Source organism: Columba livia, chromosome 4 (assembly GCF_036013475.1).
Source record: "Columba livia isolate bColLiv1 breed racing homer chromosome 4, bColLiv1.pat.W.v2, whole genome shotgun sequence".
Taxonomy (NCBI): domain Eukaryota; kingdom Metazoa; phylum Chordata; class Aves; order Columbiformes; family Columbidae; genus Columba; species Columba livia.
Window position 1 is genome coordinate 77,701,282 of NC_088605.1, and position 18,513 is coordinate 77,719,794.

General features: G+C 59.3%; 2 protein-coding genes and 2 long non-coding RNA genes across 8 annotated transcripts; 2 read left to right on the forward strand and 2 right to left on the reverse strand.

Annotated features, from left to right (window-relative positions):
- The first annotated feature begins 81 nt into the window (after positions 1-81).
- Positions 82-2,202, forward strand: DCTN6 (dynactin subunit 6). Its single transcript, XM_065062516.1, has 7 exons — positions 82-343; positions 510-574; positions 670-775; positions 1,221-1,309; positions 1,567-1,614; positions 1,700-1,842; positions 1,926-2,202. Exons 1-7 carry the CDS (start codon positions 321-323, stop codon positions 2,022-2,024), a joined length of 573 nt encoding a protein of 190 aa, XP_064918588.1. The 5' UTR covers positions 82-320; the 3' UTR covers positions 2,025-2,202.
- Positions 2,164-6,171, reverse strand: LOC135579429 (uncharacterized). 4 transcript variants are annotated; one of them, XR_010472500.1, is made up of 3 exons: positions 4,771-6,171; positions 2,793-3,261; positions 2,164-2,465 (listed from the first exon to the last, which is right to left on the reverse strand). It is a non-coding gene; the product is annotated as an uncharacterized LOC135579429 (long non-coding RNA). The 4 variants fall into 4 exon arrangements; XR_010472499.1 differs by having other exon boundaries at positions 4,489-6,171; XR_010472501.1 differs by lacking the exon at positions 4,771-6,171 and adding an exon at positions 3,831-3,934.
- RBPMS (RNA binding protein, mRNA processing factor) lies at positions 3,978-17,456 on the forward strand. Of its 2 annotated transcripts, XR_010472492.1 has the most exons (9): positions 3,978-4,135; positions 9,346-9,423; positions 9,922-9,960; positions 10,110-10,172; positions 10,984-11,134; positions 12,229-12,359; positions 13,968-14,037; positions 14,899-15,004; positions 15,855-17,456. XR_010472492.1 is itself a non-coding variant. In XM_065062515.1 (8 exons), exons 1-7 carry the CDS (start codon positions 4,073-4,075, stop codon positions 14,028-14,030), a joined length of 588 nt encoding a protein of 195 aa, XP_064918587.1. In that variant the 5' UTR covers positions 3,978-4,072; the 3' UTR covers positions 14,031-14,037; positions 14,899-15,005. The 2 variants fall into 2 exon arrangements, 1 of the variants encoding a protein (XP_064918587.1); XM_065062515.1 differs by lacking the exon at positions 15,855-17,456 and having other exon boundaries at positions 14,899-15,005.
- On the reverse strand, positions 8,127-10,195 carry LOC135579432 (uncharacterized). Its single transcript, XR_010472511.1, has 2 exons — positions 9,077-10,195; positions 8,127-8,639 (listed from the first exon to the last, which is right to left on the reverse strand). It is a non-coding gene; the product is annotated as an uncharacterized LOC135579432 (long non-coding RNA).
- Positions 17,457-18,513: the final 1,057 nt, after the last annotated feature.

Sequence of the window (18,513 nt, forward strand, 5' to 3'; positions counted from 1 at the left end):
CAGGCGCCCTGGGCCCCGCCCCGCCCGGGGGAGGAGGCTCCGCTGGGGCGGGACCTGAGGGCGGGGCGGGGCGTAGGACGCCGGGTCCTAGCGCCCGCCCGTTCCCGGTAACGGCGAGCGCGCCGCGGGCAAACCCCGGCGGGGCGGGACGGGGCACCGATCCGCGCAGGCGGCTCCGGGCGATCGCGGCGGCGGGAGACATAGAGCTGGGACCTCATACCGTAGGGCAGCAAGCACAAGCCGCTGAGCAGCGGGACCACCCCCAGCCGCGCCGCTCGGCCCAGCGCAGGCGCACCGCGCCCGGTACTGGCAGCGCTGTCATGGCGGAGAAGGCGCAGAAGGGGTGAGTCCCGTCGCACGCCGGTTACTTTCCCCGCACCCCCGGGATGCGGCGAGCCTCCCTCCCTCATCCCCGCCCGCTCCCCTCAGCGATCCCACCCGTAGCATCCCCCGAAGAACCGGCCTCCCCCGTTCCCGCCCCCCGCCCGTTAACGCGTCCGTTCCCGCAGCGTGAAGATCGCGCCTGGAGCCGTGGTGTGTGTGGAGAGCGAGATCCGCGGGGACGTGACCATCGGTAAGGGGGTGTGTGTCCCCTCGCTTTGCCCCATCCCCGGGGTGCCGCTGCGGCCGTCGGGGCCGGCCCGGGGTAACGGGAGGCTGTTCCGGTAGGACCGCGGACCGTGATCCACCCCAAGGCCAGGATCATCGCCGAGGCGGGGCCGATCGTCATCGGGGAGGGGAACCTGATCGAGGAGCAGGCGCTTATCATCAACGGGTCAGTAGGGGGGGTGCCCCCCATTTCGGGGGACAGGACACCCCTGACCCCCCAGCGCGGCTTGGTCGCGGTCGGTGCCTCTGGGGGCCAGAGGGTGTGTTTGGGACCCCCAGGCTGTTCCCAGACTGGGTTTGGGGAGGATGGGTGTTTTCTGAGATTCTCTCAAGCTCCCTTATCCTGTCACTGTGAGCTGATGCTTACATCTCCTTAAGGGTGTTATTTTAACAGCTCCAGGGAGCTGTAATTAAATAACACGTTTATTTTGTGTGTGCGAATCCCTCTGCAGCTGACGGATCCTTCTCATCCTGGAAGGATCTAATCCTGAGAACATGCGGTCTCGAGACACTGACAGTCTGGCTGGATTGGGTGGGATATATGTGACAAAACTGAGAGCTCTCTGTCAAACAAGATCTCAAAGCTTGTAATATATTATTCCATCTCGCAGGTATCCGGAAAATATTACCCCAGAAACGGAAGAGGTGGAGCCCAAACCAATGGTGATCGGCACCAACAATGTTTTTGAAGTTGGCTGTTGTATCCTTGCTGTGCAGTGAAGCTGTCTTGGCGCTGGAAGGGTTTAATGGACACGTAGGTGAGGTTCTTAGGGACATGGTTTAGCTTATGGTTGGACTCCATGATCCTGAGGGTCTCTTCCAACCAAAATGATTCTGTGATTCTGTACACCATGGATGCAGATCAGCACGGGGGGAAGCACCTGCAGGCTCTGTCAAGGTTTACCTTTTGAAATAAAAGGAAAACATTTTCCAGTTTTCTTTAATATGAATCCCTAGATTCCCAAGCAATGAAGGTGGGAGATAACAACGTCATCGAATCTAAAGGTACATCTGGGCTGAGTGTCTGTGGGAGACGCTGGGACCAGCGAGGCGCTCGTCCCCCCCACATTTCAAATCCTCTCCCTCGCAGCATTTGTCGGCAGGAACGTCATCCTGACGAGCGGCTGCATCATCGGTGCCTGCTGCAACGTTAACACCTATGAGGTGATCCCCGAAAACACCGTCATCTACGGGGCCGACTGTCTCCGCCGCGTCCAGACCGAGCGGCCGCAGGTGGGTGTGACACGAGTGACACGAGCGGCACGCTGTCCCCCTCCCGTCCTCCGCTGCCTCACCCCCCCACCTGTGTCTTCCAGCCCCAAACGCTGCAGCTGGATTTCCTGATGAAGATCTTGCCAAACTACCATCACCTGAAGAAGACCACGAAGGCCACGTCCACTCCTGTCAAGAGCTGAGCTCCTTCTGAGCTGGCCCTTCGCAGCACGACACGTCACCTCTGCGTCCTTCATTCCAGCTTTGGAAACAAACAAACAGAAAACAAACAAACCCCCACAACAACAACAACAACAAAGCAAACCAACCCCCCTCTTGTTCATTCGTGTCCTTTATTTAAATTCCTCTGAGCATCTCCAACCAGCTTTGGATCTGTCGTCTCTCAGGCAGTAGCTGTGCTGTACGTGCTTTGTTTCGGGAATACAAACAGCCCGTTTCTCTGGCCCGGTGGGGCTGCGATCCTTTGGGACGTGTCCGTGCTTCCCAGCAGCTCTGTTTCCCACCAGCCCCCGAGATTCCTGGGGATGTTTTTTCACAACTTCCCTTCCCGTCCTCGTACGACTACAACACCGCCTGATGTTCTCCCTCCGCGTGGGAGGAAACGGATGTTGTAGCAGAAATTCCTGTAGGAAAGAGAGGGGACAGAGGAACCCCAAACACCAGCTGAGCTGCAGGACGTGTTATATTTTTAAAATGATTTTAAAAACACTCCCCAGACAGATTTGGGACTAGAGATTTCGGGTAGAACAGGTCAAGGCACAATAGTGGTGCAACACCCATATACCCAGAGCTGAGGGGATTTTCTCCCTGAGTTCAGTTGCAGGGATACAAAAAACAAACCACCTTCAAACCACCAAATAAATGGGGGAAAACAATGGGAAATGAAACACATCTCTCCTCCACCTTCCCTCCCTGCCAAAAAATAAGATGAGGTTTTGCTGTGAATTTACCCCAAAAGCAAGAGGCGCCAGCAGATTTGGGTAACTAGACAGGTCCCCCCACTTGAGGCCACCTTGTTCTTGTAGCTGGATGCGTCCTGCTCCCCAAATCCTGTCTGGAACGGCTGGTTTCCATCTCCTGCCCAGCACGAGAGGTTCTGCTCTGTAAATCGCGGCTGCAGAGGCTGGAAACGCTCTGTGCTGCGGGGCAGGAGGTGCGGGCAGCTGCCCACAGGTCTGGCTTGGCCACTGAGTTGTGGAAAGCCGAGCTGTGACCTTGATGACTTGTTCCGTACAAGCCCTGTCCGGCCAGCGGGATGTCCTCGGTGTCACCTCCGGTCCCTGTGAGGGCAGCATCTGCTGCGGACACGGCCACTGGTCAAATGCTTTTCATCCCAAATTCTCCATCACGATGTTCCAGAGCCCTGCGGGACCACTGAGCCCTTCGTGGGCAATCAGCAGGACAGAGATCAAGCCGAAACTGAAATATAAAATCAAACAAGCAGGGTGTAAATTCCAGCATCAGGCTCTCCTGAAGCCCAGCCTAAGCAGGGAGTGGGGTGGGAGTCTAAATGCAGGCCTGGGTGCCAGGCAGGGAGTGGGTGTGGATGGTGGGGACCCCAGGTGGGGCTGGTTGGGGTCATGAGCATTTACCCAAATGCCTGAGCAGGGTGATGGGGGGATCCGAAGGGGGCGCCCCCACCCTGAAGAGGGAGCGAGAAATTTGGGCCACAGTCTGGCCTGTGCCCAGTGCTTCAGGCGGCCACCCACCCGCCGGAGGGTCCCGGTGGGGACGTCACCTCCCTGCTGCTGCGGCCAGCCCCCCGGGCCCCTGCTCCCCGGCCTGTGCCACCAGCACTGTCCCCTCCTCTGCCCCACAGCCCTGCTGCAGCGCTCTGTCCCGTGTCCCAGGACCGTGTCCATGTCCCCTGCCCTGTGCTTTGTGTCCCCAGCCTTGTGTCTTGGGACTGTGTCCCATGTCCCCAGCGTTCTGTCCTGTACCCCCAGGACCGCATCCCGTGTCCCCAGCCCCTTGTCCCACGTCCCCACCCTTCTGTGCCGTGTCCCCAGCCCTGCAGCACACATCCCACGTCCCCCCACCCCTCGTCCCTCCATCCGCCGGCCGCTCCCCCATCCCCATCCTGCCTCCTCCCTCTCCCCGCCCCGTCCCTCCCCCGTTCCCCACCGCCCCGCCCCGGTCCCCCCGGTCCCCCCCCGTGGCCCAGCCTTCAGCACCGCCCGCCCCGGCCGCGGCTGCCGCCGGCGGGACGCGGAGCGGGGCCGGACGCACCATGAGCAGCCTCCCCGCCGAGCGGGAGGGCGGCCCCGCCGACACCGGCCTGCCCGAGGAGGAGGTAGCGGGGTGGGGGGGAGACCATCCCACGGGCTGGGAGTTTGGGAGCGGGGAGGGATCCGGCATCGCCCCCCCACCCGCGATCCCCGGGGGCTGCGCTCCGCGGGCGCCCACGCACTCTCGGGGGGGGCCGCGCCGGACGGGGGTCCCGTCGGTGTCCCCGGTGTCGGGTACCCCGGGCTCTGCCGGGGGGAGCGGCGGGCAGCGCAGCCCCCGCGCCTGGGGACGCCCGCCCCGGCGGGACCACCGCGTGTCCCCCCCGGGTGTCCCCGCCAACACCCCTCTGCCCCCCCGGGGAAGGACACCGGGCGCTGGGGACATGAAACTCCCGGGGGGGCCACGAAACAGCCTCACCCTGGGGACGGTGCCGGGGTGGCATGTGGGGTGATGGTGCCAGCGGGTACCCTGCGAGCGGTGGCCCTTGTGTCCCTCCCACCGCAGCGGGTCTCACCCCGCAGATGTGTGAAACACCCTGTCCCCACGGGTGACAAACCCCACGCCCACGCCGCGGGGACCGGAGTGTTGTTTTTTTGTTCTCCGTGGCTGCTGCCCAAGTTCCTGGTTTTGCCCATGACCTTGAACGGGGAATGTGGACTTTGGGAGGGTGCAAGCGGGCGATAGCGATCTGCTCCTTACCTTTCACCCGCCGCTCCGCTCCGCTCCGCGCCCGCCCGGCCCCGCGGGGTCTCGGGTTGATGGATAACGCCGGGATGCAGGCACCGGGGATCCGCTCGCCTTCATGTTTTTATTTCAGAGCCATCTCCAGCCAACGGGTCCCGCCTTGAAACTTGTCAAAGTTTCCCCAAAGCACTTCGATAAAAGGGAATTTTGGGGGGTGAAGTGCTGGTGGCCTTGCTGGGTGAGGGCCAGGCGATGCTGCTGGGTCCTTGCAGGTGACACGGCGGTGGGACATGTCCTGGAGGACTTCCCAAGCGGTGCAGTGCGTGTTGTGCTGGCAAAGGGCAGGATCCAGGGGGGCGAGAGGCTGGCCCTCGCACTGCTGGCCCTTGGGGAACCCCTACCCTTGTGCAGGGGCTGGTGGGCACAATGAGACCCAGGGGAGACAGCCCCAAGGTGCTGGGGAACCCCTCCATGTCCCGGCGTCAGCAGGGCGAGGGCTGCCCGTGCTTGCACACTGGGCAGGTATTTTCCTTGCACGAGTTTTTCCAGCCCTGCCTGGAAGAGCCGGTGCTTTTGAGTATTTGCTCAAGCGTAAGGGAAGGGGGGGTGCCCAGCGCCCTGCAAGCCTCTCTCCTCCCTGGGGTTTGCCTTCCAGCCTCGTGCCCCCCAAAAAAGAGGGAGAAGCAGCACCCATCCTAGTGAGGTAGATTGGGGTGCAGCAATGGGGAACAAGCCCCTGCTTCATCCCCACTCCTTCTCCTCAGGCTGGCTGGGGTCCCGCTGCCTGCACCTGGCACCCCGGGGCATCCTCCCCATCCTGCTCGCTGCCCCCCTAGAGGCACCCCCGGCCAGGGGGGTCCCTGCGGAGGAGCCTGGCGGGGACAGAGCAATTTGGAAAGGAGGTCACGTCACTCCGGCTGGGTGAGAACGGCATGTAAAAGGCACGACGGAGGCCTTATTTGGTAACGGAGCGGCTCTGGAGAGCCCGGCTGGCGGCCCTCTGCCCCATCCCATGCCAGATCCCTCAGTGTGGGGGGGACCGAGCGTGAGGAGGGGACCCCCGGGATGGATTCTGGGGGGGAAGGTCCCCAGCAGGGGGATAAGGTTTGTCCCCATGGCCCCTGCGTCGCATCTCCCCCGTGCTTGTGCCTCCTCTCTCCGGGGGATCGGGAGCCGGCCCGGGGGGGGACAGGGCTGTGTGTGACCTCCCGCCCGTGCCCGCAGCTCCTGGGCTCTGTTGCAATCCCCCAGCTGCTCCCTTGGCTTTTCCTTCACCGCTTCCTCGTTCCAGCCCCGACGCTGCTCCGCACCCGCTGTTTCCCAGGGCTGCTCCTCTCCTCCCATCCTCCTCCCGACGCTGTGCTGCCGGTCCAGCCCTTCCGCATCCCCGGGACGGGGGATCCGGCATCCCCCGGCCGTGTTTATATCAGGGAGTTTTGCGGGTTGATGGCGTGCTTGCACCCAGCCCGGGAATCCAAACCCAGCCGAGGGGGACGCTCCATTAACCGGGCGAATATTTATGCAAGGGCTAATCCCCGCGGGGCTGGAATGCGCCCCGCCGCGGGGGCAGGCAGGACCCCCCCTTTGCCGGGGAAAGGCTGGGCTTGCCGTGTGTTCCAGCTCCATCCCGACCCTGTGCCATCACCCCCGGCTCCCCGGCGGCGGGCAGCCAAGCGGCTAATCGGCTGGTAGAAAATTAAAGCGAGCCCCCGCTGGAAGGCAGTGGACAGGGAGCTGGGGCTGAAGGAGGTAATTAAATACCTCGTAAATGAATCACCCAGACGCTGTCCGCCTCTCCACTCCCGTCCCCGGCCTGTTAACATTTACCGGGGGTGGTTTGTGCAGGGGTAGGGGAGCGTGACAGCACTCGGCATCCGTCAGGGTACCCGACTTCCCTCGGGGTACCGCCGGCTGGTGGGGGTCCCAGGTGGGACCTGGTGCCTGCTTACCTTTGGGAGACAAACCTGGCTTGTGGCTTCAAGGTTCAGATTGAGTGTTGGGAACAATTTCTTCCCCAAAGGGCTGTGGGGCATTGGAACAGGCTGCCCAGGGCAGTGCTGGAGTCACCAGCCCTGGAGGGTTGGACAGACGGACGTGAGGTTCTCAGGACATGGGTCAGTGCGTTATGGTTGGACTCGATGATCTTGAGGGTCTTTTCCAACCTAAATGATTTGGTGATTCTATGATTCAGGCGAGGAAGAGGAGGAGGAGGGTTGGGGCCATCCTCAAGCCACCATCTGGAGACCCTGGTCACATCTTAGCCCAGGTCCCAGCCTGTCCTCACGTGTCCCCAGCTCTGATTATCCCTGCAAATGCCACCAGACCTTCTCCAGCGTCCCTTAAACCAGTCCCCAGACTGGATGTGGTGGTTGAGGGACAGCATAAGGTGACAGCAGGACACAGAGGAGGGATGTGCCGGGGCCAGAGGTGGCTGAGGACAGGAGGAAACTTTCTGCAGGGACAATAAACACAGGGCGAGGTGGCAGAGCGCACGGCAGCAGCAGAGAAGGGACACGGCCAGGGGACCGGATGTGCTCGCCGTGCGGTCCCGTGGCCATCACCATCCTCGCTGAAGGAAAGTGGGGTGGGGGTCACCCACAGGGCTAGCAGCTTCCCCTGGAAGAAACCTTGGCATTCATGCCAAATTCAACCCAGGAGAAGAGGTGGAGAAACATCCCCAAGAAGAAACTCAATTCTGCACAGCAGAATTGAAATGGGATTTCTCTGATAAAGCTCTTTTCTTCCCCCACTAAGGGCAGAATTTTGCCCTGGGAGCATTTTTGGGAGGAATGGGGGCCAAGCCCCCGGCCGGCTGGGGCAGGGAAGCCTGGAGCTGGTCCCCACGGGCTCCAACTCGCTTCCATTTAAGGGCAGGAGAAACATTTCCGCCTAAAAATCTTTCCCTTGGCAAAAAAATCACATCTGTCCATTCTGCGGGGAATTCGCTCCCTTTCGCCGCTGGGTCCAAACCCTCCCACCTGCTTGTCACCCAGCGAAGGGACGCTGTGTACATAGGACCTACTCAAATAGCCCTTCCACTTCGTACGCCAGCCCCCCCCAGCCTTCAAACATCATTTTGGGGCTGGAAAGCAGCGCCGGGGCCCTTTGGAGTCCTTCTCTCCCTCGCTCTCCCGCTCACCGCCGGGTAATTTTATGGTTTAAAACTTGGCCGACCCGCGTTTGAACTTTCCAGGAAAACAAGTCATTAGCGAGGAGAAGCCTTTCCTTGGTGAGGCTGAATTTCAGAGGGGTTTTTCAGGGTCTTTTATCTCTCCTACTCATCTGCTGCGCTGCCACGGGGTGAAATTATCTGTTGAGGTTTGGATTATCTGTAGGGGTTTGGATTTCAGGAAGACGGGGGATGCTCAGTGTCCTCGGGAGGAAAACCCAGCCAGGAGGGCAGCTGCACCTCTCTGAAATGGGATAGATATATATTTTTCCCTTGGAAAGGGTAAATTTACCTTCTATACATTACATTTAATGGATATGAGGGAAGCTCCTCTGGATGAATCCCTGCGCAGGGAAATTCAGGCAGTGTGTCCATCAGGAGACGGTGCAGCACTGAATGCCAGGGGATGCTCCATCACCCTCTGATCTCAGGTTTTCTCTCCACCATCCCCAGATCTTGGATTTTCTCCTGATCTCGGATTCTCTCCCGATCTCTGGTTTTCTCCCGATCTCAGGTTTTCTCTCCATCACGCAGGATCTCTTGTTCTCCCAGCCATGGGGACCCAGCAGCGATGGGTATCAGCATCATGTTGCCATAAGGGCTCTATGGGAGCAGCCAGAGCACCTTTTGTTATTTAAGAGCTATAGGTCAGCCAGAGGTTTTGTTACACAAAGCAGGAATGTTTGCTGGGAGATGAGGGGCACAGATATCTTATCTGCAAGAGAAAGGAGAAGTCAGCAGAAGAATCGCCCTGGGTTGGCTGTTTCTGGCTGTTTTGCATGGCCCTTCCGCCCTCTCCAAGAAAAAAAGAGTCAAAAGAACCTGCCATCAGCCCCAGGCACCCATGGGTGGCTTGGGGGGGTCACCCATGGGTGAGATGTGGGGCTGAGGAGTGAAGCACCAGCAGCAGATCCAGCTGTCGGGGTCTCCTGCCCAGTTACAAACTGGTTATAAGGCAAAACCGTCCCCGCTCAGGTCCTGCCCAGGGTTTGGGTTTGACCGTCCCCAAGGAGCCCCATGAACCACGGGGCTGGTTTTGGGGAACCCCATCGATGCCAAGGTGGGGGAAATACGGTCCCCAGGGACACAGCAGGAGGACTTTTAGGGCGTATTTACCCATCAGAGTTTACTGCTGAGGGATTATTTCCTTACCTGACCTTCCTGGGCCGGTAAGGGGATTATCACGCCGGTAGATCGCGGCTGCCCGGCCAATTTCTGTGGGCAAAAGCACAGTTTCCTAGGTCAGACAGGGATGACAGTGGAGGGCTCCTGGATTCTGGTGGTGGCAAGATCTGGTTTGTTCCTCTTCATCCCTGTGCCCCTCCTGGCCACCGCTGTCACCCCAGGGCCAGTGGAAATGGGGTTATCCCAAAGACAGGGAGGAGGGAGGGTCTCCAGGAACCTCTTTTCTTCTTTTCCAGGTGAGGACGCTCTTTGTCAGTGGGTTGCCCCTGGACATCAAGCCCCGGGAACTTTACCTGCTCTTTAGGCCCTTTAAGGTACCAAATTGGGGTTGGGGGGTCTGGAAGCACCGGGCTGCCCTGAGCCCCTGCCCCATCCCCACTGACACAGGTGGGATCTGTGAGCGCCTGCTGGTTTCCCAAATAATTGGGTCATTTTATTCGCTGAAACAACTTACTGCACCCGGTAAAACACTGACAAATGCCATCGGGTGCTCTGATTGCGCTGGGGTTTTAACTGCACGTTGACTTGAACCCCGTTTAACAGCACAAGGTGACTGCAAACCTTGCGGGTCTCTTGACCCTGCCAGATCTGGAGCTCAGACAACAGTGCTTTCCAAAGACGAAGGAGATTACTATTCAGGAATCCAGCACCCCTGCAAAAATCCAGCGGCAATCCCGCAAAGCTCCCCAAGCCGGTGCTGAGCCTTGGCGAGCAAAGCCGGCTGATGGGTGCGGGAGGTTTCCCTCCACGGAGGGGCAGCCAAATCGCAGAGGTCTCCACCAAAAAGCCCTATTTTTATTCTTTCCTTACAGGGGTACGAAGGTTCTCTCATCAAACTCACCTCCAAGCAGGTAGGAGCCGCTCAAAACAGGGGTTGAGCACCCTGGGGCATCCACACCCCATGCTGCGCTGCCACCCTCTATGTGTCCCCGGGGTGTTGGGGGGACCCTGCGCTGCTCCCCATCGTCCTGACATCTCCCCCTCTCTCCTTCCTCCGCAGCCCGTGGGCTTCGTCAGCTTCGACAGCCGCTCCGAGGCCGAGGCGGCCAAGAACGCGCTGAACGTGAGTGCGCCCCAGCGTCCCATTCATTCCCCTTCGCTTCCCCAAATCTCTCCCAATTCCCACATCCCCAGGTCGTGCGTGTCTCCTGCCCCGGCTGGTCCCGCTGCATCCCGGTCCCTCCGGCCGATCCCCATCCAGCATCCCTGGCTTGAACCCCACGGGTTCGACCTGCGGGTAAAAGGATAAAGGAAGGGTTAAAAACCATTAAATTGTTAGATATGAGTCCCAGAGATGCCTTTCCTGCTTGTCCAATGGGAAAAATACCAGCTCAAGCTGCAAAAGCTGGCGGGGAGAAGGAATAAAATGCACAGGGGAAAAAACATCCCAATCTGCTGCTGCTTAGACTGGAGCTCCTCACCGGCTGGATTCACCCAGCGCACTGCGCTCCTCCGAGCTCCAGCCTCCTGCTTTAGGAAAATAATCAAAAGATAGAGCAAATTTCGCTTTCCTTTAGCAGCTCCCTCCTACCTGTGTGGGGTTCACCTGAAAACCATCAGGGGAGGTGGTTCTCTAATTCCTCCCTGGTTTTGTTGTTTGGTTGGTTGGTTGGATTTTTCTTGATTTCATTTTCAATGTAAACCTCTTTATCTTTTGGCTCCACTAATCCCTGTGGATAAGAGCTCGGCCGCGCAGGACGCCGATGGCCAAATACGGCGCCGGTGCTCATGATGCTGGAGGAACACGAGGCACCCCGTGTCCCAGCAAACTATCTCGTTTCAACGCTGGAGGTTGACAAAAAATAAATCCCAACGTGGGGTTATTTTTGCTGCGGGGCGCTCACCCCCCGCCCTGCCTCCCTCCCTCCCCACAGGGCATCCGCTTCGACCCCGAGATCCCCCAGACGCTGCGGCTGGAGTTCGCCAAGGCCAACACCAAGATGGCCAAGAGCAAGTTGGTGGGGACCCCCAACCCCAGCGCGCCGCTCCCCACCGCCGTCCCGCAGTTCATAGCCCGCGAGCCCTGTAAGTGGAACCACAGGAGGGTTTGGGTGGGAGGGACGTTCCCAGGTCCCCAGTGCCCCCTGCCATGAGCAGGGACATCTGCACCAGCTCAGTGTGCTCAGAGCCCCGTCCAGCCTGGCCTGGGATGTCTCAGGGATGGTTCATCCACCACCTCTCTGGGTACCTGGGCCAGGCTCTCACCACCCTCAGGGCAACAATTCCTTCCTCATGTCCAGCCTGAATCTCCGTCCTTTAGTTTAAAACCATCATCCCTTGTCCTGTCACAACAGGCCCTGCTCAAAAGTCTGTCCCCATCTTTCTTACCGGCCCCTTTTAAGTCCAGAAAGGCCACAATAAGGTATCCCGGAGCTTCTCTTCTCCAGCTGAACAGCCCAGCTCTCTCAGCCTCATTTGCTCCAGGAAAAAACCCTTATTCAAGCAATTTGATGTTGCACAGGCGTCACAGGTGGATGTAAAACGCTGGGATGCCCGAGGGAGCAGAGATGCCGTGGGGGCTGGTGACAGTGAACACTGGGGTGACTTGGAAGCAGGGATGCCTGGTTGCCCCAAGCATGGTGGCCCTAGGAGCACAGGGTCCTCAAAGGTGCTGCTGGCACTGGAAGGGACCCGGGGCAGGTGACAGCCAGAGGACCTGGGCAGGTGACATGGAGAAGCCCATGGTGCTGCTTCCCTGGGGCTTTTCAAGCCGTGGTTGGGGTCTTGGTGAGGACCTGGGCGATGTCTTGCCATGAGCGCGCCATATCCATCTCTGCACAGTCGCCGTTCCTCATCTCACCGCCGCACGCTCTCCTTCGAGCCAGCCAACGCCAGACCCCTGGGGTAATTAAGGCTGGCAGGGATAACGAGCTCAGCGTGGGCACCCCGGCGATGCAGCCGGCCCCGCGGCACAGCTCAACGCCTGTTCCCCACGAGTTCGGTGCCAGCGTTGGCTTTTCTGGTCAGTCCTCACCAGCAGCACGTGTCACATCGCTTGTGTACAGGGGATAAGCTCCGCTCGCGCCCCCACCTGCTGTCAGGGGGAGAAGAAAGGGGAACGGCACGAGGCACAGCGGGGACAGCAGCCGGCTTTAACTCTCCTTCTTCTTCTCTTGCAGATGAGCTCACGGTGCCCGCACTCTACCCCAGTAGCCCTGAAGTGTGGGGGCCGTACCCTCTGTACCCGGCGGAGTTAGCGCCTGCCCTACCTCCTCCTGCTTTCACCTACCCCGCTTCGCTGCACGCCCAGGTAATTCGGACCCATCCGCCACCACTGCGCTCACCCCCCTACCCGCCCTGAGCCCCCTTCCTGTCCCCAGGGTGCTCACCGCACCGCTAACCTCTAACAGGCACTGTGTCCCCCCAGATGTAGCCAGGACACCTCTCCCTTCCTACCTGCGCTCTCGCCTACACTGGGACAGGCAGGGAGGGATGCGGGATGCAGGATGAGGGATGCAGGATGCAGGATGGGGGATGCAGGATGGGGGATGCGGGATGGGGGATGCAGGACGAGGGATGCAGGACGAGGGATGCAGGACGAGGGATGCTCTCAGTGGCTGGACTGTCTCCGTCAGTCCCAACACCGAATAAGCCATCTGGCTGCTGGCATGGTGTGAGATCATAGGATCATAGAAGGGTTTGGTTTGAAGGGATGTTCCCAGCTCCCCAGTGCCCCCCTGCCATGAGCAGGGACATCTGCACCAGCTCAGGGTGCTCAGAGCCCCGTCCAGCCTGGCCTGGGATGTCTCCAGGGATGGTTCATCCACCCCCTCTCTGGGTACCTGGGCCAGGCTCTCACCACAAGATGGGGGCTCCTGAACCCCACGCCGCCCCTCCAGCATTGCTGGGGTGCTTGTCCCTCCCTGGGCAAGTGACGTGCAAATGGAGGACCCGTCTTTCCTTGACAAGGCACTCTTGTTGCAAACACTACTTGGGGTGATGGCAGCACGCAGCCATTAAAAATTAACCACCCACCTCAGAAGAGGAGCCGGGAAAAGAAGCCGTGGAAACAGGGGCCGCGGAGGCTTTCTCTCGGCCTTTGGGGAATTGCCAGCACCGGAGCGGCATTGTGAGGATGCTTGGATGAGACCCCTGCCATGGGGGAGGAACAGGACATCACCGCAGCTTTTACACCTCGGCTCTTGCTCATGGGGGAGCTGGAAGAAACAACGACCTGGAAACAGATTTGGTGGTTAAGTCACATCGAAAAGGCTTTTAGCCCTGGAGGAAAACCACTCAGCGTACAAATCAGCTGCAGCCTTTGGATGGAACTCTGGCTTTCCAGGCTCTGCTGTTTGTAGGAAAAGCGGCGGTAAATATTATTGCAGCAACATACTTGCCTTGTCAAATCGCTGTCGAACAGGCAGCACTTGCCCCGCTCGGGAGGCCGAGGAAACAGGCGTAAGGATGAGCCTGGCTTTGCGAGGGCAAACCCAGCTGAGACCCGACGGCTTGAAGAAACAGCGTCTGCTGTGGTTATAGAGCCTTCCGGTGCTCCCAGCACAGCGGGGAGGATGCTGGTGGCACCTTCCCCATCACCCCAGGGTGCTGGGGGCCCTGCAGAGGGGTGTCACCCCCCGAACCAGAGCTGCTTTACAGGATTTGCTTGGAAATCGGGACGGGGTGGAACTTTTCCCTGCCCGTCTCCTGTGGGATTTGCAGGTTTTGAGTGGGAACAAGTCCCGGTGAGACCGTCCCAGCTCGGTCCTGCTGCTGGAGTCCGTGCTCAGCCCCAGCTGCTGTTACTGGCCACACGGGAGCTGGGGTGGCCACGCCGTGTGCGTTTCGAGCTCTGTGTGCCTGGGGAGGGCTGGGGGGCGGCTGGCCCCCTCTCACCCTCTGCCCCATGTCTCTGCAGATGCGCTGGCTCCCTCCCTCCGAGGCTGGTTCTCAGGGCTGGAAGTCCCGTCAGTTCTGCTGAATGCTGGGTGAGTGTCACCCCCTCCCGTGGGGGGCTGGGGCCACGTCCCGCTCCCCCCGCCGCCACCACTGGGGTCACCCAGCCGGCCAGATACACTCCGTGGATAACCCAGCCTCTCGTGGGCAAATAAACGAAGGGATGCAAATGGAAGAGGAGTCAGAGGCTGGGCCGGGGCTCCTGTGCCACCGCCCTGCCTGTCCCCACCCCGGCCACCGGGGAGGGCAGCGGGACCGGCCGCGGCTGCAGCCGAGCCGAGACTTGGACCCAAAAAGCACTTACCGGCTATTTTAGGCTCAGCAGATAAAAATAGGGAGCGGCGAGGCTTTGGGAACCAGCGGTTCTTCCAAAATATGGAGTGTGCCAAGGTTTCCAGCTTAACATGTAAGCACAGAGCCGTATTTGGGAAGGGGAGATGAGTGGATCCCATGGAATGGCTCCACCTTCCTGCAGCCGCCCCAGTACCTGCCATGGGTGGTGAGGACAGAACCATAGAATCATTTTGGTTGGAAAACACCCTCAAGATTGATTCCAACCATAGCCCACCCCCGGCACTGCCCCATGTCCTGAGAACCTCATGTCCGTCTGTCCAGCCCTCCAGGGCTGGTGACTCCAGCACTGCCCTGGGCAGCCTGTTCCAATGCCCCACAGCCCTTTGGGGAAGAACTTGTTCCCACATCCAACCTCAACCTCCCTTGGCGCAACTTGAGGCCGTTTCCTCTGGTCCTGGCGCTTGTCACTGTAGAGGACGGGCTGAGCCTGGACAGGAGGGCTGGGGACACCCCAGCTTGGTGACCTCCTGGCTCCCCCCGCCGGACAGGGACACAGCACAGTGACCGCAGCGTCCCTGACCCTCTGCTGTGTCCCGCAGGTCTCAGGTGTGTGATGGTGGCCTACAGTCAGTCTTGTGGGTACGAACCGAGTCTTCCGAGGCGGCTCCTGGGTTGGCGCGCTCTCGGCACACCCACAGCGCGCTGGTAAGGACACGGCACGGGGCTGGGGGCACGCGGCCCCCCCGCTGCTTTGGGGAGGGGGCGGAAGGGTGAGGAAATCGGTGGGGATGTCCCTGAGGGAGCAGGAATGTCCCCTGGGCTGGAACCCTGTGGGGCAGCGTGGCTGCTCCCACCACGGTACCAAACCACGTCACCATACTGCAGTACAGAACCACGGTACCAAACCACGGCACCGGACCACAGGACCGAACCACAGTACCAAACCACAGCACTGAACCACGGTACCAAACCACGGCACTGAACCATGGTACCAAACCACGGCACTGAACCACGGTACCAAACCATGGTACCGAACCACAATACCAAACCACGGTACCGAACCACAATACCAAACCACGGTACCAAACCACAGCACTGAACCACCGTACCGAACCACGGTACCAAACCACAATACCAAACCAAAACCACGGTACCAAACCACAGCACTGAACCACCGTGCTGAACCACGGTACTGAGCCACAATACCAAACCACGGTACCGAACCACGCCACCAAACCACGGCTCTGCCGTTCTGTTCCGGCGAGTATCTCGTTATCGGGAGCGAGAGTTTGGGCAGCCCAGGAATGCCTCTGAATTACACCCCCCTGCCCAGTAATCTCATCTCGCTGCCTTCTCCTTCCTGCCTTGGATCAACAGAGACTTGAATTCCTCTTAAGTGCAAAATTCGGCTCAAATTTAACTCTCAAGCTTCCCGGCTGCTGCCTCCTCCGTTAAAAGCCCGGAGGCTGCGGCCATGGGAGGAGCAAAGGGGGCCCGCGGGCTCCCTCTGCGCTTTGCTTTATTTTATCTTTAACACCTCTCTCTGTCGTTACAGGCTTGAAAAAAACAAAAACCAAACGCACCCAACAACCTCCCACAAGCGTGGATTCCTCCAAGACTTTCCCACAGCCTCTATCACACATCTGCTCTCCTAGAAGAGAAACGACGAGCATACCTAGTAATAACATTTTCCTCTTTTACACTGTCTATTGGTCAGAAAGAGCGCGTTAGTTGTGAAAGCGTGGTTTTGACAGGCATCGCTGTAGTGTTTGAAAAGCTGCTTTCGAGCAGAACCATAGGAAAACGGACTACAGAAAAACAGCAACAAAAACCAAAATGAGAGCAAGTATTTTTGTACCAAACCTCCTAAACAGGACAATCTTACACTGGGTCGGACCACAGGATATTGTGTGTGACTTTCGAGCGCGTGTAATCCAGACTCCACTCCCTGTTGGAGCCGCGCTCCCCATCCCGGCCACACGTCTGCGGACACTTACAGTATTACCCTTTTCTCCCCCGTTTTACCAAATGCCGAGCAGGCGGGACAGTCGGGAGCTTTCTGATGGTGACGTTCTCCGTACCTGGGGCTGTGTTGAACGTCTGGCTGTGCAGGGGGCCGGGGATGAGCACCGACTGGTGAAAATCCGTGTCATTCTCCTGCCAGGACTGCTCCGGTTGTGATGGGCAACGTAAACTGCTGTATGAGGAAAAACAAACAACAACCCTCGGTTCACCAGCTTACTCAAGGTTAGGCGAGTCCTGAGCAAGCTGAGAGTCTTAGGCGCCCGCCTACCGTTAGGCCAAAGCACTGGGCTGAGCTGGGGTTTGAGCATCGCGGTTCTACCGGCCCGGCTGCTGTCATGCTGCAGTTCCGTGTTCCTGCGAGCAAAGAGGCTGCGGACCCCGTGGGGCAGGATCTGCCGCGGACCCCGTGGGGCAGGATCTGCTACAGACCCCGTGGGGCAGGATCTGCCGCGGACCCCGTGGGGCAGGATCTGCCGCGGACCCCGTGGGGCAGGATCTGCCGCGGACCCCGTGGGGCAGGATCCGCCCCGCTGCGTTCGCCGAGGTACCAGCACACGGACCGCTCGACGTGACAGTCTCGCCTCTTCTTGCTCCAGGAGGAGTTTGGGAAAAGAAAAAGCCAAGCAAAAGTCAATAAACGTTTTAAAAAGCCCCTAATTTCGGTTTCTTGCAAAAGGAGGCACAAAGCCCTTCTCGCCTCCCGGCCTTTCCCCCAGGGAACACAGGGACAGGGTGCCCGTGGCGTTGTTAAACACCATCATCTTCCTCCTTTCCTTCGTTCCGTGGGTGGGCAGAGATTCCGGCTGCCAAATCGGCGGGGAGCGGGGGCAAGAGATGGTGGGATGGGAAACCGTCCTGTAGGGTTTTCTGTCAAAAGCGGGACAGATAAAGGCGACGCGAGAAGCAATCAATTCCAAGACAAACCATGGAGCAGCTTTAAATGGAACGACACCAGCATTTCCGAGCAACGGACTTAACTCTTTTAGCAAACTATTTCCTGTACTTTGTCCTGTGGGAGAGGAGAGAAGCTCCCGCCTCGTCTGCTCCGCTTTTTTGGAAATATGTTTAAAGGTACTTTTCTATTGTTAATTTTTTGTTTTTTTGAAATAAAAGCTGTGGTGATGGTAAGTGACGTGCAGAGCGCTGTTGTCGTGTGCTGTGCGTCTGGCGAGCAACATGCAGGATCCCCGCAGGGAACAGCCGCCTCCTTCCCCTCGGGGTACTTAGAGGTGGTTTCAGGGCAGAACGGTCCCGCTTTGGGCTCCAGGGAAGCTCCAAACCCCAGCCTGGAAGGATCCACAGACTTTAGAGAAAAGAATCCAAGTTTACAAAGACGTTATCAGTTAGTTTTTAAACCTACTCGTCTTGGCACCAAGCGCAGAAGTTAAGCGGCGATTTTCCATGAGCTCAGCCGCGGAAGAGGCAATTGTAACCTAGACACCACGGGCCAGAGGATGATCATTATTATTATTTTTTTAACACGCTGAGGATTTTCAACTGCTTGGTCCATAAGCCCAGCCTAGAAACTCCTCCTCCCTGCTCCGCTCTGATAAGCGTGACCAGTGTCCCCGGGAGCCTCAGGCTCCACAAACAGGGCACCAGGAGCAAACGCAGCCCGGCCAGCGGTGCGGCAGGGACGCGGTCACAGCGCTGCGAGGTGTCCAGGGTGGGGGAAAAAGGCCTGGCGGTGCCACTTGAAACGCGGCTGGTGAGGATGAGCGGGGAGTTAAGCCCTTAATATCGGGTGCTAATTCCACCGCAAGTCACAGCTTTTTTTCCCCAAGACTTTTTCTTCCCGACCCGGGCGCCGCTTCAGCCACAGATGCTCTCGGGAGCAGATTCACGAGCAAACGTCCTCGCTGGGAGAGCGATGGACGCTCACGCGCCCTCCCAGACTTCGCCTGGGCGCAGCACCTGCCCTGCTGGAAGCATTGAACCCTCGAACCAGGGTTTTGGTTCCCCCCCCTTCTTGGTGCCAAAACGCTTTCGGCTGTGTGCCCGTGGGCAGGGGAGGGAGCACCGAACCGCCCGGCCCCGGCGTCCCCTTTGCCCGCGGTGACCTTTCCCCAGGCGGCCGGGGGAACATTCCTTCCCCGTGACCATCCGCGAACGGCCACAAAGGCCCGAGCTGCTGGCGGACACCAGGAGGTTGCAAAACGGGGTGCCAGGGACTCCCCTGTCGGGGAGGA

What these genes read in the sequence shown, in the direction of transcription:
- RBPMS (XM_065062515.1), top strand. Translation starts at nt 4,073, where the DNA reads ATGAGCAGCCTCCCCGCCGAGCGGGAGGGCGGCCCCGCCGACACCGGC. An exon ending in TCAAACTCACCTCCAAGCAG is followed by an intron (nt 9,961 to 10,109) that starts GTAGGAGCCGCT and finishes CTTCCTCCGCAG; the next exon opens with CCCGTGGGCTTCGTCAGCTT. An exon ending in CGGCCAAGAACGCGCTGAAC is followed by an intron (nt 10,173 to 10,983) that starts GTGAGTGCGCCC and finishes CCCTCCCCACAG; the next exon opens with GGCATCCGCTTCGACCCCGA.
- DCTN6 (XM_065062516.1), top strand. Translation starts at nt 321, where the DNA reads ATGGCGGAGAAGGCGCAGAAGGG. An exon ending in CCGCGGGGACGTGACCATCG is followed by an intron (nt 575 to 669) that starts GTAAGGGGGTGT and finishes CTGTTCCGGTAG; the next exon opens with GACCGCGGACCGTGATCCAC. An exon ending in TCCAGACCGAGCGGCCGCAG is followed by an intron (nt 1,843 to 1,925) that starts GTGGGTGTGACA and finishes TGTGTCTTCCAG; the next exon opens with CCCCAAACGCTGCAGCTGGA.